The sequence below is a fragment of the Pezoporus occidentalis genome, unplaced genomic scaffold, assembly GCF_034315485.1.
Source record: "Pezoporus occidentalis ecotype Australia unplaced genomic scaffold, CSIRO_AGI_Poc_V1 ctg37, whole genome shotgun sequence".
Classification (NCBI taxonomy): domain Eukaryota; kingdom Metazoa; phylum Chordata; class Aves; order Psittaciformes; family Psittacidae; genus Pezoporus; species Pezoporus occidentalis.
This window is the reverse complement of record NW_026915691.1, coordinates 3,329,421-3,347,361: the sequence shown is the minus strand read 5'-3', so window position 1 is coordinate 3,347,361 and position 17,941 is coordinate 3,329,421. Positions and strand designations below refer to the sequence as shown.

Sequence of the window (17,941 nt, the reverse complement as noted above, 5' to 3'; positions counted from 1 at the left end):
AACCTACCTAAATGCACCCACCCAACTAGCCAAGTGCCAGGGAAACACACAGCAACCATCAACAGCTGGTGTAACCTGACTTGTGTATGAAGCCAGCACTCTGGCAACATGGAATAACAAAGAAAATAACCTGAGTATTTTCACGCTGCAGTTTGTAACAGTACCGAGTCCATGGATTTTTATAGCAGAAGTTACATTTCTTGCACTATTTTCCTTCCAGAGGGTTCTGGATTCTTGTTATTTCATTCTCTTACCGACAGAGCCATCTAGTGGATGAGACATCATTTACGTACAGGAAATTTAGACGCAGCGCACTGCAAGTAAGGATAAACCAGACTTCACACACAGGATCTTCAAAGCAGCCTGTAACAAACTAGCACATCATTTAATACAGTTAGAAATTGGTAAGAGATACGTTTGCCGTGGTGGGGCTTACGTATCTAATTATTTTTTTTTTCTAATTTAATTTTCTATTTTTTTCTTAAATTTTTCAGTTGGAAACTTCAGATTTTTCAACACTAATTCACATTACCTTCTGACTCAGCCTCAACCTAATTGCAAAGCTTTTCATTTATGCAAAATCCAGTATCTTCATGAAAGCTAACATGGATTAGAGATGCTATGAGCTTTAAAGAAAGCTTCAAAGCTAAGGCAATACTGGCAGGAAAAAAAGTTCAAGAACAAGTTTCATGGCTGTGTGCTCAGTGACAGTCACTCATACAGAGGGTGAGAAACATCAGAAGTCAGTGGTCAAAATGTGCTGCCATTTCCGTCGGCCAGCATCTAACCTTCAGGAAAGGATGCATGCTGTTTAACAGTCAGAAGGAAACACCAAGACACAAAGCCCATGGGCTAGATTTGCAGCCTTGCCAAAATGTTGAATCTCTTCCCAAAAATATTTCTAGTCAAGCTCCCCATCTGTGGCTTACGTATTTTCCCACATATTTATAGTTCTTTCTGAAGGCTTTACAGAAAAAGGATGCAGAGCTTTGAGGGCTGGGAAGTACTGGATAGTCCCAGCAAAAGAAAAAGATGTGCCAATCCTCACCACTGGTTTCCTTGAGAGGTTACAGGGAGACACAGCAGAAGCCAGAGCCAAGGAGATCTGGCAAAGTGGGGTCTCTCTGCTCAAGCTGCAAGTGCACCTCTTGTTTCTCTTGTTACTTAACAAGGCAGCAGTAACTTCGTTTGTCACCCAGCCATGGCCAAGCTGACACCCTTTAAGCAGAACAGCTTGCCATCCTTCCACACTCACACACTCCATCTTAAACTATTTATGGCAATTAATTGTTGCACTAATTAATCTCAAGTTTCTATTAGGTGTTTGCTTTAGAAGAGAAGGCAGTTCTAGCTGCTGAAGAAGCATCCTATAAAATCTTGCAGCAGATACTTGACTCATTATACAGAAAGTATTTGTATTGTGCCATTCTTGCTCTTCCTCTTGACCGTAACTCCATTGTACAAAAATTCCAACTTGACTAGCAGCACAATCCAAGCCTGATGTATGAAAAGCAGTTAGGGACAGTTAACAGACTGAAAATAAAACACATATTTCAAATAGCCATAATATATCACCATATACTACCAGCAACAAGGAAAGCCAGTGGATGTCAACAAGTACCTATTCTTACCTACCAACCCACCTACAGAGATCCCAGCCATTTGCATGGGATACTAGAAGCAGACAGTTCAATTCTTACCATGAAGACCATGGCACAAAACAAGATGGAACTGTTTTCTCCTTTGTGGGTTAAAACCAGTCAGTCCTTTTGGGCATCTACTATAGACTCAAAATGGATTTCGGCTTCAGGTTGACCTTAAGATGGTCTTTCTCAGAAAAGTCTTGTGAAATTCAGAGGCCTTAAGCATGGAGAGGAAATCCTGTGAGGATGTCTTCTTTCCCACAGGAAGAGCTAGAACCAAACTTATTTAAGAATTCCAAACAGTACAAAGAGCTGCTATTACTAGTGATGAGAAAGGCTGTAGTTTGTATACAGACCAGTGCAGTTTTACTTGCCTGTATCTTACACAGACTCTCAAGAGGGAAATTACCTGATGAACTAACACCAGTCACAATTCTCTTCTGAGTGACCATCAGTTTGAAGAATTTCACATTTCCAGAAGAAGTGTTTAATATCATTAACTAAAGGCCCAAATTGCTGATTTTTAAGTTGGAAATAACAACTTCAGCACTACAGCTGTGTGAACATGACTCATATGCCATGTTTTGAAGTGAGGCTTTGTGAAAACTGTCCTGTCATATGGACAAATTCCTCAATCTAGGAGTATGACAACTTGACAATGTTTTTATAATTAAGTTCAAGCATATCTTAATCACATTTTAAGGAGCTTTCTAATGCAAATATTTAGGATCATGACTACCCAGAAGAACATGTAGCAGGATTTTCCTAATGGTGTACAGCTTTATTTACAGACAATTCAACAAATTAATACATAAGTTCAACTTTCATGTCTGCACACAAGGGAGAATCTTCACTGCGTAAGAGCAAGACTAGCTGTTCTGTACAAGTACAGACTGATAGTTGATTGTATGCAAGTATATGATAAGGTACAGAAATCTTACACTTCTCAACCATCTAAGTCAGTAAGAACAACCACACCTACGCATTAAAGAAAAAAAACTTCAGTTACTCAACTACATTTGGCTTCCTGCAGATCAGCTGATGATCTGTATGACTGTTAAAAACCAAAAGTTGGGGTTGATCCTAAATTTTGTTCAGAAGATTAGCAATTGTATTGAGTTGTATTTAATGGATAACCATTTATAAGACTTTTCCAATATACCTGCATTACAAGTTTACAAAACATGTCAAATTTATCCTTGAAAATCCCTACTTTATATTGTCTTCTTTTCCCAGGCAAAGGGAAAAAAAAAAGTACTAAGAATTCAAAATTTTCACTGCAAATAGAGACTCAGGCTATCAAAGCTGTGTGTTCCTAATGAAAAATTATCCCTGTATCGAAAGAGAAAACTAAGAAACACAAGAATACAAGCTCAAAGTACAGATCTGAAGATGGACGGACCTCTATCTACTGTAAGTTCGTATAAAGCAGAAGAACATAGCGCTTTGCTTCTCAGGAAGCTGACTTTGTTTCACTGTGTTTTCTGTAAATGCAGCTGCTAATACAACTTTAAAAGGTACTGTTTAAAAAATTCTTCATAAAAAGTATATTCCCATTCTTGAGAGAACAGATGACAACAGGACTAAACAAGAAACAGGAAACGTGATCTTTAAAAGTCAATGCATCCCACAAGACAGTCAAATGTAAAAATCAAGTCCACTATTTTCCAAAGCCTTTTCAAATTGCAATTGATCTACAGTGTATTTGCCCAGGAGGAATGCTGCCATGCAAGAGCAGACAAGTTTTTGTCAGAAACATTTATTAAGCAAGACTGACACCAATACACATGAAACCAAGTTAATACCCCCAGTGAAAAAAAAGTGTCACTCAAGACCAAAATTATCTTCGCTTCTGGAAGATGTTGCCACGGCCCATCCCACGGCCTCTTCCTCTGGCAGCCACTGAAGAAAGAAAACATCAAGGATGACATGAATTTGACATACCTCATTATTCATCTTAACTGGCAAACAAAACATAAGCAACACGCAGTCTCGTGCTTACAAGCAAGGAAACGAGGCTGTCCTATGAAGTTCAGAAAGTGCGGTGACAGCAAGAAAGTTTGTGATAAGAACCAGAACTAATGGTTACACAGACTTGCTGCTTAGAACAGATGAAGTGAATACTTACGCACTTGTGTTCCTTCTAAGATGACAGACAAATCTGTATGCCCAAGAGATTTAAAACCCACACTCTTCATAGGTGTTGCAACAGAACTCTGAATGTTTCAGCAGATTTTACTTCCCCATATAAACTTAACTGCATTTGCTAAAGTTAACTAAGGACTTTGCAGCCCATAATTATTACTCGATCTTGTTATAACTACATTGTTCTCCCAAGAGAGGTACAAATGAGAGTGAGCTGCAGAATGGCTAGTAATTACAGCTTCTCAGTAGGTTAAGTACTATCTTAATATCAGTTTGTTTTCCTCCAAAAGCTTATCAAGAACTCCTGAATCCTTCCCTACATATTCCAAACAGCTAGTGGCCACAATCACTAGAAAACAGAAGGCAACATTTTATATAAAGCCCCTGTTTAATAAGGATACTCACTGTATCTAAATTATTGTAGCATCAATATTACACATTCAGGTAATTGAACAGTTGGGAGTCTTGACTCCCACCATAAGATGAAATATGCAGAAAAACAATGTATCATAGAATCATAGAATAGTTAGGGTTGGAAAGGACCTTAAGAGCATCCAGTTCCAACCCCCCTGCCATGGGCAGGGACACCTCACACTAAACCATGCCACCCAAGGCTCTGTCCAACCTGGTCTTGAACACTGCCAGCGATGGAGCATTCACAACCTCCCTGGGCAACCCATTCCAGTTCCTCACCACCCTAACAGGAAAGAACTTCCTCCTTATATCCAATCTAAACTTCCCCTGTTTAAGTTTTAACCCGTTACCCCTTGTCCTATCACTACAGTCCGTAATGAAGAGTCCCTCTCCAGCATCCCTATAGGCCCCCTTCAGACACTGGAAGGCTGCTATGAGGTCTCCACGCAGCCTGCTCTTCTCCAGGCTGAACAGCCCCAACTTCCTCAGCCTGTCTTCATACAGGAGGTGCTCCAGTCCCCTGATCATCCTCGTGGCCTCCTCTGGACTTGTTCCAACAGTTCCATGTCCTTTTTATGTTGAGGACACCAGAACTGCACACAATGCTCCAGGTGAGGTCTCACAAGAGCAGAGTAGAGGGGCAGGATCACCTCCTTCGACCTACTGGTCACGCTCCTTTTGATGCGGCCCAGGATACAGTTGGCTTTCTGGGCTGCGAGCGCACACTGAAGCTGGCTCATGTTCATTTTCTCATCAACCAACACCCCCAAGTCCTTCTCCACAGGGCTGCTCTGAATCTCTTCTCTGCCCAACCTGTAGCTGTGCCTGTATGAACCCTTAATCTCCGTTTCTCACAGTTTACATGCCCTCAGTGATAGAAATGAGAGTTTTCCAGGTCTTCTACAGCAAAATGGGGAACAGGGACCCATAAACAAACTACACACCTTGAGCTTTGAGAATAGCTGCTTTTCCTCGCCCAGCTCCAGAGCCCTGGTTTTTATTCTTCATGCTCTTTAGCATAGGAGCGTTCTTCAACATATCTGGTAAAATGAGAAACCGTATCTTGCTGCCTCTGATGTAGACCTGTTCCAGCTGTGCCACTCGCCCGTCTCGGTATGTCACCGTTATGTTGGACATCTGGAAAGTAAAAATAAGGCAGTGCTCACAGAGGCCTTTAACAGTCTGTGATCCTATTTCCCTTGCCTGCAGAATATACAGTCAGGATTCAAGTACCAAAGCCAGACTTTCCACGCTTTCTTATCTGCAGTTGTGACGCAAGGATCCAGGGCCATTTAAACATACTCCTATACCTGCTGTTATTCAAGCAGACCCATGGCTTATGCTTTCTCCCCAGTTGGTGATTCAGCTTTATCAGCTTTGTTAATTTTCTCATATTGAATCGGTTTTAATAAAACCGATTGTTTAGTCTAGTCTAGTCCTACCAAGGAAACATTTTGATTTCAACAATACCTTGCCTAAAGTCAATCAAAATTAAGTCCTCTTGAGATGACTAAAGTCATGACTAAAGCATAAAAAAAAGCTTTAATTGCTTAAATCAAGGTTTGCTTATTCTTATGATCAGTGTCTTTACATAAGGAAGTCCACCAGAAACACTGTTCACAGAACAGAACCTTAAGAACCCTGATATTATTAACAGAACTGCCCAATTAAACTCTAAAACTGGTAAGAATAAGCTCTGGCCTCTTCAGAGCACTCAGTAATCTTGAATCCATTTCACTACAGTAAGACAGTATACACACAGCAATGGTTTGCTTTATCCTAAGAATAAAAGCAACAGTCTTTTAATCATGCTGCCTACAAGCTAGCTATCAGCCTTTCCAGGCACAGAGCAGAGAGCCCTCCCTTCGTCCTCCTGAAGCAGGTGTACCTGACAATTCATGTTGTCTTCAGCTTCAATAAGTTTGCCTCGGTAAACTTCTCCTGTATTGGTTTCACATGTCACGATATGGCCTTCGGCCTCATGTAGGACTTTAATAGGCACTCCGATTGACATGCTTGCAGTGCTGTGGCTCTACACCTGAGGCAAGAAAAAATGAGACATGATTACAAAGAAAGCTGTAGACCAGATTTTACCTACACAAGCTATGATTTCTCTCATTATAATTTTCTCTCTTACTCAAACACACTGTATGCTTTGAGAATATATTGATAGAGCTTGCTTAGACAGATGCTCATGGGAAGAAATTACTTGAGATGAGCAAAAGCGGATATTTTCCAGGTATAGAAAACTCCCTTACAAATATCAGGTAACGGAACACAGGTACAGCCGCGCACACCTCACGCGGAAACAGCCGCAGGTACATGACGGGGCAGCCACCCTGCCCCGCCGCGCTCGCAGCTCACCCCACACAAGGCATGGGCTCCTCCACGCCCAGCTCACATCATCCCCCCAGCCCTGGCAGGGCCTCCTTCACCCACAGACCCCAGCCCTAGCCCCACCACAGGGGAGAGAAGGGCCCCAGCCCGGGGGAGCTCCGTCCCCGCAAGAAGCCGAGCAGAGGCCCCCCTCCCCGGCCGGTGGCCACCCCACCCCACCCCGCCGCGCCTTCCCCACCTCAGGCCTGGGCGCCCCAAGGGGGCTGCAGCGACACGGCCCAGGTGGGTGCGCGCAAACCCCTGCCCTCAGCACCCACCTCAGTGCGGGCCCGCGCTCACCCCTAATGGCTCCTCCAGCGTCCCGCCGTGCACCGCGCGCCGGAACCGGAAGGTGGCGGGGCGGACGCATCCCATCTCTTCCCTTCCCTTCCCACCCGACCGAACACCGCGTTCCGGTGCTGCCTGTTCCAGCCGGGCGGGGGCAGCTCCCTCGGCGGCGGGGATCCGCCCCGGGGCAGGGCTGGCCGTCGCCGCGCCCCGGGTTCCCCCACCCGCCTCAGGCCGCGCCCGCGTCCCCCGCCCGCCGTGTCATGCTCATACCCACCCGCGCGCCCGACGACCACCCCCAACACCGCCGCCACGGCGCGGGGCAGACGCCCCGGGGCCCGGTCCCCCGCAGCCCCCGCCTCCGCGGCCGGGAGGAGCCAGCGCCGCACCGAAGCATGCCGGGGCCTTGGGCCGCGCCGTGGCGCGGGCCGGCTCGGCGGGGCCGGCAGTGAGCGGGTGGCAGGAGCCGCCGCCGCCGCCGCCACCATGAAGAGCCCCCGGGAGGACGGGGAGCCGCCGCCAGGTCAGTGGCGCGCCGGGCAGAGCCGTCCGCGGGGCTCGTGGCGGCGGACTGGGGGCCGGAACCGGGCGGCGGGATGGGCTGCGCGCCGACTTGGGCCGGGAAGGCAGCCCTGGGTTCGGCCCGGCCCGGCCCACGCCGCGGATCAGTGGCTGGTGTGGTCCCTTCGGAGGCCTGGCCGGCCTCCCCCCTCCCGGAGCCGCGAAGCCGCGGGTTTCGCCAGCAGCAATGTAGAATTACCGGCTCCGGTAAGTTCGCTCCAAGTTCGCTGCGCCGAGGAGCTGGCGAAGCAGAGAGGTGGTGTTACTGACGGCCACAGCGCACACGGGCTTGTCTTATCTTAGGACAGTCCACGGGCATCACTGAAGAAGCCTGGGTGTGTTGGGAAACAGGGTGACTGGAAGCTGAATAGACAAGAAAGTTAAAAGTTATTACCCTTTTAATTCTTCAGATAGAAAATACGCACCTCTTCAGTGAAACTTGGCACTTGACAGTAATAACAGAAATCTTGGGTAATTACAGAAAGGGGACAGAATCATGCGTGGTACTCGGTTGCCATCTGGGGTTAAACCATGACACACGCCAAGAAAAAATAACAACAAAATACTCAAGAGATCCTGGTTTGAGGAGAATCTGGGAACTGGGTTTTCATTTTTTCTTTGGGATACTTAACTAGATTAATCAAAACAACTGAATGTACCAATGGTGTGCCAGACTTCAAAGTCAACATTAAACACTGGCACAACCATGAAAACATATTTGGAAAGAGGCTGGAATTGGCTTGTCCCTACTGTAGGTCGGTAGCTTTGTTAAAAGTAACAAAAGATTACAAGCAACATTACCTAAAACATTTTAGTTATAAAATTGCATCAAAACTAGAGCAGTCCACATGATGTCAAATGTGGTTTTATTCCTATCTTAAAATGTAGCTGGCCTTGTGTTACCAAAACTTTCCAAAGGTCTTCTCTAGATCAAAGGTGAGAAAAACCCTTTATGAGTAACTCGCTTGGATTGATGCTGAAGCAGCACTAATAGGCAGAGCTCTTCAAGCCTGTCGAGTGCAAGGGTATTTCTGCAATGGAAGCCACCACGCTGCCAACCCTATAAAAATAACTGCGGCAGAGGGATGGAGTTATGGTATTCTGGGACTTTTTGGTAGAGATTGTTCTTCCTCCCCTCTCCCTTTGTTGAGGGAGTTAATACAAAAGGCAACTGGTGCCATTTGTGAGCTTTGTTAACCTGGAATCACTCAAAGCAAATTGCAGTCCCTGAGGAAAAAGCTGCAGAAAAGGCTCAAATCTGCAGAGCTGGTGGGAAATCAGTACCTGGAGATCTTGGTTATGTCTGTTTTCTCACAGTTTGGTTTAACTCCTTTTGTGGCACAGAAATAGATTCAGACAGAAGAGAAAGGATTAATACCTGTGCCTTACCTACTATTATTTAGGAGGGGATACAGCTTCATACTGTGGGCTGGTGGGATATCACCCCACCAGGAATAACATGAAACTTCCAAAGGAGAAGGGGGTGTATCATACAGCAGAGCAATCCAGGCATGGAACAATAAAGGAGTACAAGATTAAACCAAACACTTAACTGTACATAAGTACCAAACCTACATTCCTCTCAGAAAGACACAAATATCTGCCAATCACATAAAGTAAAAACATACTTTACTTACTGCCAATCACATAAAGTAAAAAACCCCAAGTTTCCACAACCATAGTGCTGAGGACAAGCTGTGTTTGAATGCCAAGGTATGGAAACCCCATTCTTGTCTGCACTGACATTTTCTGTGTTTTACTCACGCTGGGGTGTTTTCACTGCAGTTGACTGCATCCAGCTGAAAGTGCCAGTCATTCAGCAGCTCTACCACTGGGATTGTGGGCTGGCCTGTTCCAGGATGGTGCTGCAGTAAGTGACTCTCTTGGCTTGAATGGGTGGGAAGTGCCATCCCATCGGATGGGGGTAGTGGGAAGCAATGTCTAGGGAGGTGTGTTGAAGCAGCTGTGAGTTGAATTTAGTCTTACAAGAGTACATACATACTCTCAGGTACCCTCAGAGAATTACTGCTGCTGGGCCTGGCACAGCTTTCCAGCAGGAGCAAGGGAAAATTTAAACTAAGCTTAACTTCAGACCCTTTTGAATAACTGCCAGTTCTGAAAGATGCAAAATACCTGTAAGAACTGTACAGGTCAGCATGCATAAGCTGATAAAAAGTTATTCCTCTTTCCTGCTGTTAGAATTCAGACCAGATGAGTAGCATAGCAATTCACCTGCCTCCTTTCTGTTATTCCCAAATGATGGGTAGGCATAGCCCAGTTTACGAGTACATACTTTCTCTGTCCTGCTGAGCCCCCAGTCTGTGGGTGAATGTTTTTGTTCCAGTAGATTAACTCAAAACAATGCACTGTATTGCCCTTTGGGGTGGTTTTTGGTTTTGTTTTGGTTTTCTTTTTTTGAACTGGTAGCTGTCCTGCTGAACTCCTCTTTCCTTCCACAGAGGAACATGAGCTTAGGTGCAGGAGAAATACCTATTTAGATGTCCACTTAGTAGATATGAAGCAGAAGATTTTCATTTCTCTCCATCCCTTCTGCCAAGACGTTAGTCCGTGTGCTGGTAATTTCCCATCTTGACTACTGTAACCTCTGCCTCTATTCCCTTTACCTCTTTGCCACTCCAGTCTGTCCAAAACTCAAGCTTCCAAGATTAGTCTTCTCACCCTGCTGATATGGCCTCGTTTACCCTGTATCCTCAATTCCAGTCCCTTTTTTTTTTTTTCCATTTACTTCCATTTGTTTTCTGACTTCTAGAACTCTCTGTAACTGCCTTTCCCTACCCCTTTGCAGCCTGTCCCAACCTTTCTCCTGACTTCATCTACCCTTTGTTGCCTTTTGTTCCATCAGTGCCTAAGACAAAGCTTCCTTTGAATATTTACTGACTTCCTTTACAGTTCCTCCTTTTGAAATCCATCTATTGCGTGAAGCAAGTTTTAGTCTTTAACACTTCTGTGTTTGCTCTAATATGCTTGTACATTTAGACTGTAAGCCCTTCAGGACAGAGTTCTATGCTTGCTCAGAATAGCTTGCCTATTGTACAGCACCTGTACACTTCTGTCATTATAAATCAGTCAAGATACACATACATTTCCAATTTTAAAAAGTCAGCAATAAATCCAGTTAAATATTCCCTACACCCTTCCCTTCCCTTAAATCTGTGGCTCCTTTGTGGGTTGTTTTCTTTTTGGTATTTCTTAGCCAAGCCCATTGTTTCAGTTTTCACGTCCTGTGATGTGGAAGCTTGGGCTACAGGGCACATTTTGCTTCTCCTAAGATCTGTGCTTCCCTTCCCTGCCTTTCCTAATATCACAGGTATCTGAATCACTGGGACAATGATGAATTTCAGAAAGCCATCCAGGAACTCCAGTTAACAAAGAGTATCTGGACTATTGACCTGGCCTACCTAATGCGGCACTTTGGTGTCAAGCATAAGTTTTGCACCCAGACACTTGGAGTGGACAAGGGCTACAAAAATCAGGTTAGTAGTCTCATGTACTGGGAGACAGCAGAACTTTAAAAGCCCTGTGTGTCACATTGTAAAAGCTCTGCTGTGTTACTGACAATCAACCACAATCCCTGTAAACAAGGTTTGCCTGTTGCCACATCAGTTCCAAAGGCGATGCTGGATACAAACCCGCATACTTCACATCTTTAATTCCATAACATGAATTTTGGAAAAGTTTTCATGTAGTGCTCATGAAAGGTTCCACTTACTTGACAGCCTGGAGACTGAAGCCCTTTGTCTATCTACAGAACAGGTACAGCCTGGGCAGCAGCAGTGCTAGCTTCCACCCCTTCCCCACCACCGTGCCTCAGCCCTGACCTGGAAGAACCACCTCTAGAGGTGAGAGGGGAACTCAGCCTCTTCAAGACTGCCAGCAAGTGGGCCAGTGAGGGCCCATAGTAGCAATGGCTTTTCTAATGCAAGCTCCTGCCCAGTATGAACCAGGCAGGCTTCTTTCATGTAGGCAGCTGAACAGCCACTGGATGAAATTACAATAACTGACCAGGAGTGAATTTAAACAAATTAGAGCAGGAATCCTTTTCCTCTTACCGGTTAACTAAGGGAGAGATCTCTTATTCCATAGCCAGATCCCCAGTTTATGCAGGCCCTTGCTAGCAGGGATTTAAGTGGTGGATTACCTAAGGGAAACATCATTCCAGTTCATAACTTTTATTATCTCCACAGTCATTTTACAGGAAGCACTTTGACACAGAAGAGAATCGAGTGAATCAGCTCTTTGCACAAGCCAAAGCCTGCAAGGTGCTGGTGGAGAAGTGGTAAGCCTGTTGTTTTCTTTCCTTTCTCTTTGGAGAGTCTGTGGGCCCTATCTTTTACTTGGAGTCAAACTAAAGAGACTGAAATCAAGCCCTGAGCCTTTTTTTGGGGGGGTGAATTACAGTCTTTCTAATAAATCCATCTCAAAAAAAATAATGTGGACATCAAGAGTTAATACTGAAGTTTGAAGAAAAAGAGCTGACACAGAATTACTATTTGAAAATCCTGACTGGATTTTTACAGTTCCACGACAACTTGGCTATTGTTTATGTTTTGAAGCGGATTATCCATTAAAATTACCCTACTGGGGTGCCTGCAGCACTCTAAATGGCCATTGCTAGAAGTAAGGTGAGTGCTACATGGGCACACAACCCATTGTTCCCAGAGCTATGCAGACATTACAGCTCTCTCTTCCTAGACAAACACACAAAGAAAAAGCTTGCAAACAAGCTTTTGCCAAGAGGAGGGTGAAATAAGGAACCTCTATGAAGGAACTGCAAACCCAGGGGAGGAGCTAAAACCGCAGAATTGTTTCACAGCTGACAGTGACGTTCTGCATGGGAAATTACAATGTGTCCATGTGAACATTTGAGTTGCATCCCTTTTTATAGTGAAGCTGGATTTGGATCTCTTGTCAAAGAAGGGTAAATGATCAGGAAAAGAAGAGAGAGTGCAGGGCAGCCACAACAGCTTTTGAATGCTGTAATGCAACTTGCACTGAGCAGAGTTTTCAGTGTCCTTTTTAACACACACACAGTCTTTTTGGCACCATCTATTTAACTTGAGTTGTGACAGGGCAGAAGGTTCAGTCAGTCCATTCTGCGTTAGCCATCTTAAGATCATGGCCTGGATCAAGGCAAGGACAGAGAGCACGTCTGCCTGTGTAGACACAGTACTGAGGCTCGGGTGTCAAAAAGTGACACTGGAAAAGATTAAAAAGCATGAGTTCAGTTAGGTAGTGCACACAGCCTGGACATCTAGAATGTATCCAAAGAATGAGCTTCTAATGCATATGGACTGCACGTGCCCCAGTGAGGGACAGCTTTTAACAGATGAAGTTATATTTGGATAATACTCATTTTCTGTGGGAGGTACTATAGTAATAAAGCCTCAAGAGCATCAGGTAGTCCAAAACTGCTACTGGGAGAAGTGTATTCCTGTGTGACAGAGGCAGATTTGGGCACGTCTTAATTTGGTTAGTGATTGTACAATCTTTAACCACTCAGCCAATAAAGATTTGGTACTTAAGAGATAAGCTTTTCTAGGAGCAGGAGAGAACATTTGCTTTATGATTTTCCCACATCAGAAGTCTCTCAGGTTACCAACTGAGTTGCCAGCTACTTTAAAACTTTTCTCTGGGGCATCTGATACATTCAGAGATACCATTGATGTTACTGCAGAACCCAGAGCTCTTGCTCTGCACTTCAGCAGCAACAGTGAGATCAATGGGCCTTGAATGACACAGGTTTTGTCAGGCTTTGTAGCAAAGCTGGATGGGTTTAACAGCAAAAAGCTGTACCTGTGACAAAACACGCCAGCTGCATGTCTTAAGTACTGTCCATCACCACACACTTCATTGTGTACCAGTCTCTTCCCTGAACTTAAGCATGCCTGATCTTTTTTCTGCAGCACAGTAACTGTTCAAGACATTCAGAACCACCTGTCTCAAGGTCACGTAGCCATTGTCCTAGTGAACGCCGTCCTGCTGTTATGTGACCTTTGCTCAAGTCCTGTCAAATACTGCTGCTTCCTCCCCATTGGACAGAAGTGCTTCTGCAGGAATCCTGACTACCAGGGCCATTTCATTGTGCTATGTGGCTACAACAAAGCCTCAGGGAGTATTTACTACAACAACCCTGCCTATGCTGACCGTGAGTAGCCTGTTCCTTTTGGGTGGATTATCAGCCATCATTTTAGTGACATGTCTGTAATACAGAGCTACAGCTGGACCTGCTGGACCTCCTCTAACAGTGTGCCTATGCTCAAGCATTGCTAACCAATTTGTCAGAAGGGGTTTTGCCACATTAATTATATCAGTGCTGTATTTGTGCTGTGATTTACTTGAGGAATTGATATACTCATTCTAGCAAATGTGTTTGGCTCTCAGCTGGGTTTGTGAGAGATGCTGAACTGTTCCTATGTGCAGAACATAACAGAATGGGCAATTTAATACCTATTTACAGCATTACTTCCATGAGCACTGGCTTTGAGCTGAAAAGATCACAGAATCAAGAATTGTTGAGTTTGGAACAGAACTTTCAGATCACCAAACCCAACCGTTAATCTGGCATTTCCAAGGCCACCACTGAAGCAGGCCCCTAGTTCTACATTTACATGTAAAGCTTGCTTCATGGTGCGTCAAAATGAAACCAATGAGTAAAGCTGTAACCTAAGCTGATAGGTTTAGTCTGTATGCTAGTTATTTTTCTTTGTAGAGGCTGCTAACCCCAGTATAAGAGCCTTTCACAGGCAAATTCTGAATTCTTAGTAACGTTTTGTTCCTCCTGAACAGGAACGTGCTGCACCAGCATCAGTAACTTTGAGGAAGCCAGGACAAGTTATGGCACTGATGAAGACATTCTGTTCATCTACACAGACAGCTGACATCCACACCTGATGCTCCTGGCCCTTTCCTGTGCAGCCTGCATGGCAGCTGGCTGCTTATCTCAGGACTGCCCCTGCAGAGACCTTGCTCCTGAACTGCAGTGGGATCTTAAACAAGGGAGGCTTTATAGACATTGATAGGACTATATTACAATGCTGTCTTTACCTTTTTTTCCTCATGATGTATCTAATTTTGCATTGTATGTCTGGTTTTGGTGTTTGGTTGGTTTTTGTTTGTTGTTGGTTGTTTTTTTTTTCTCAACATTGCACATTTGACAGCAGTTTTAAAATACGGCCCCAGAGCCTAATTTGCTCTGAGCTTATTTTCAAATTAAACACATGAGAAAAAAAGCACCAGATTTATGAACTTTAACACTTGGTACTACATGCACAGGTTTAGCTAAACAGAAACAGGAGGGGAAAAAAGAGAATACCTGTTTCTCTGTCAAAGCATCAAGGGCTGATCTTCATCCAAAATCTAGGGATTTGAGGCTCAGCAGGGTGTTATGGAAGGAAAAAATATTAATTTAAAACCACTGTTAAATTACAAAAAAAGCCTAGCTGGCTCATCAGGTCTGTGTTGTAGGAATGAAACGCATTTACCCAAATTCACCTTACACAAATACAGCATTTATGCCACTGCATTCTGTTTTGAATCGTAGTTATTAGTGTTGTTCCCTTGTCCCACAGACTTAATCTCTTTTGGCTAAATCCTCTAGGATGATTGCTCAGAGCTCCGTGTTGCCCTAGAAGTGAAGATATTTTATTTGTACTTACAAGTCTTGCTTTTTGCCAAAACCTCTGAGCATTATGCCACCCCCATGTGCCAGTTTCTGTAGGAGCCATTCCAAATATAAACTTTAAACTTCAGCCAGTGCAGAAAATGAGCATCTACACTAATGGCATGCATTTTGTGTGTAAATGTAAATATCTGACAGTGTATACTGGATTATAACTAAAATGCTGAATCATTATTTGAGCCAAATTTTGCCATTGGCATTAGTTCAGAGACCTTCTAAGAAGAGCTGAAACCAATTAAGAAGGGGGAATACAAGTAAAAAGGCAGGAACTCATTTTCTAGCTCTTATGCTACAGTGTAAATATTGGGCTTAAATTGGAGTTACTGTATTCAGACATCAAGTGAAACTGTTAGCGGCCCATTCTTAATTCTTTAATGGTTTACATGCGTTTAATCACTTTGCTGAGGAGCGCTCTAAAGTGTAAGGAATAGCCACTTACTTCAGATTTCATCCATCACAATTTCCTACAAGTCCTGATCTCCAGTCCTGTCTGGGTTGAAGCGAGTAGAAAAATCAATACTGATGTAAAGCTAGCACAATTTTCTTTTGCACTTAAGACAGACATCCTGCACCTCTGCCATGGTGTTAGGAAAAGGAACTGTTCAATTTCTAGAACTGTGTAATAACGGTAGAAAGACATTGTTACTTAGTGGTGGAGATAATAGGAATCTACTTTAAGCATTGTAAAATCTTTTGCTAAAGAGAAAAGTTTTCTTCTATCATCAGTTTTTGACGTACTGAATAAATAGCTGGAAAGCATTCAATAAGTAATATTAGTAGAATTAAAAGTCCTCCTTTGCACAAACAGATGCTAACAGATATTTACATGCAATAGCTTTTAAGAAGTCCTGAACAAAAAGTATCTGACAAGAAATTTTCAGTGTCTCATATTTTGCTTATAATTGGTGAAGCTGGAATACACTGCAAAATGAGTAAAAATTAGGATGCAATTTATGAGTAGTAGAACCAGCACATTAGTGGCACCCAGCAGAATCACAGAAAAAAAGTACTAACCTGTTATGGATAAGGCCTTCTGATCAGAAGTCAGTCACCAGAACGCTACTGATGTGGGAATTTTTATGCCCCAAGTCCAAATTCAGGATGTTTGATTTGGAGAGATTGTATTAGCTATGTTACTAATTAACAGGTATGTGTACTACAGGACAGTAGAGTACTTTGTTAACCCCTGTGGTTTCAGGTAGGTAGTTCATTCACTACCAGTGAACTGCCCCAGATTTATTTCAGAGCAGGCTTGGTTAGCTAAATAAAAACAGTTCTTCAAAGGGCTTGTAACTGACATTTAGCCTCTTACTGGTTTGGTTACCAAATATGAATCGTGAGCTTATGCATAAAACATGAACTTGAGAGCACGCTAAGTGTTCTGAAGTGCACAGATAGGTGTAACAATATTGACTCTTCAATATTTGGTACCCAGAGTTTAAATACTTCAACAAAACTGAAAGATAAACAAAGCTGTTTAAGCTAATACAGACGGAGAGCTCCACTGCTGCAACAGGATCTCATAGCTGCCAAAAGCAGGGTAGCTATGAAGGATGAAAACATAAGAAGCAAAAGCCAAGTGAAGAGGCTGAGTATTTATATGACACAAATTCAGATTTAAAAGCAGTTCACTGCACATCTGCATTTTCTGAAACTTTGTTTCCCATTACAAGACTGTCTATGAAAATACTCATTCTGAAAATGTCACTTTGTTTCCTTCATGATGTCAATAGCAAAGTAAGGGGTATTTTACATGCAGGGATTTTATACATAAATATATTTTTATTTGTAATTAAGCCATTCTCAATAAAGGATTAAAGTCACAGATAACCCTGTAACATAATGTGGCAAGTGCATTTATTAACTAACTTATTATGAAACATGTTGGAAAATCTTTAGAGCATGTGTTACATATTTAACTGGAAGTGGCAGAGCTGAAATTGTGATTTGGGAAAAAACCCTAAAAGTTCAAATACTTATTTCAGCTATGAATTCAGAGTTGCTAGGCTGTAAATTCTGCACTTTCTGAACACCCACTGTATCACCTGAATCACACTAAAGCAAATTTCAAGATACACTAGGAGCTGAGAACAGCAAATGGATTGTTGCTATCTATATTCAACAGCTGCTTTGTGTACTCCACAACCACTGAGTACCCTACTGGAGTGCAGCTCCAGGGAAACAGTCTTCATTACCCATCCTTATCCCTGATAGCATCTCCATGGCTTTCTGTTCACAATGCATGGCACTGGCCTGGCCTATGCTTCAGCCAGAGTTTCTATTTTGGCCTCATAGCACTGAGCTTCTGAAGATACTAAAAGCTTCTGTCTGCAGCACTACTTCTGCACCTTGAAGGAGCCCATCAAAGACATTGGTCCAACTGTGCTTGTAATTCATAGTATAAAGGGAAATAGAACCAAAGTGATCTTGCTTTGCAGTACCCAGAGATCTTCAAACAACTTGGACATGTTTGGGACATTACTTAAGTCTAACAGAACTTTATTAAATAGTTTGTAATTAAAAGACAGATTAAAATAATTGATGCCTTCTTTCTCCCTAAATTGTGCTTTTGGGTAGAGGGTAAAGAACTGGAAAGCAGAAGTGAATAGACACACGATGCAAAGCCTATGTGAAAATTCTGATCTCCTCTGAATGCATCATTTCCATCAAACTATATCACAATAAACAATACTGAATACATTTCATCATCACTTTATAGCAACGTAATCCTACTGGATATATTTCTCATAACAAACGAAAAGTTTGGACTCATCAGTGTAAATGAAAAAAAAAACCAACAAACCAAAACCAAAAC

The 17,941-nt window shown here is 43.3% G+C and overlaps 2 protein-coding genes across 5 annotated transcripts; one reads left to right on the top strand and one right to left on the bottom strand.

Annotated features, from left to right (window-relative positions):
* Positions 1 to 3,386: 3,386 nt before the first annotated feature.
* SNRPD3 (small nuclear ribonucleoprotein D3 polypeptide) lies at positions 3,387 to 7,236 on the bottom strand. 3 transcript variants are annotated; one of them, XM_062631403.1, is made up of 4 exons: positions 7,144 to 7,236; positions 6,091 to 6,240; positions 5,147 to 5,339; positions 3,387 to 3,545 (listed from the first exon to the last, which is right to left on the bottom strand). In XM_062631403.1, the coding sequence occupies exons 2-4, from the start codon at positions 6,214 to 6,216 to the stop codon at positions 3,484 to 3,486; spliced, it is 381 nt and encodes a 126-aa protein (XP_062487387.1). In that variant the 5' UTR covers positions 6,217 to 6,240; positions 7,144 to 7,236; the 3' UTR covers positions 3,387 to 3,483. The 3 variants fall into 3 exon arrangements, with proteins under 3 accessions (XP_062487387.1, XP_062487388.1, XP_062487386.1); XM_062631404.1 differs by lacking the exon at positions 7,144 to 7,236 and adding an exon at positions 6,879 to 6,979; XM_062631402.1 differs by lacking the exon at positions 7,144 to 7,236 and adding an exon at positions 6,858 to 6,963.
* On the top strand, positions 7,227 to 17,941 carry GUCD1 (guanylyl cyclase domain containing 1). 2 transcript variants are annotated; one of them, XM_062631401.1, is made up of 6 exons: positions 7,227 to 7,389; positions 9,213 to 9,297; positions 10,756 to 10,921; positions 11,633 to 11,724; positions 13,352 to 13,593; positions 14,235 to 17,941. In XM_062631401.1, the coding sequence occupies exons 1-6, from the start codon at positions 7,353 to 7,355 to the stop codon at positions 14,324 to 14,326; spliced, it is 714 nt and encodes a 237-aa protein (XP_062487385.1). In that variant the 5' UTR covers positions 7,227 to 7,352; the 3' UTR covers positions 14,327 to 17,941. The 2 variants fall into 2 exon arrangements, with proteins under 2 accessions (XP_062487385.1, XP_062487384.1); XM_062631400.1 differs by lacking the exon at positions 7,227 to 7,389 and having other exon boundaries at positions 9,112 to 9,297.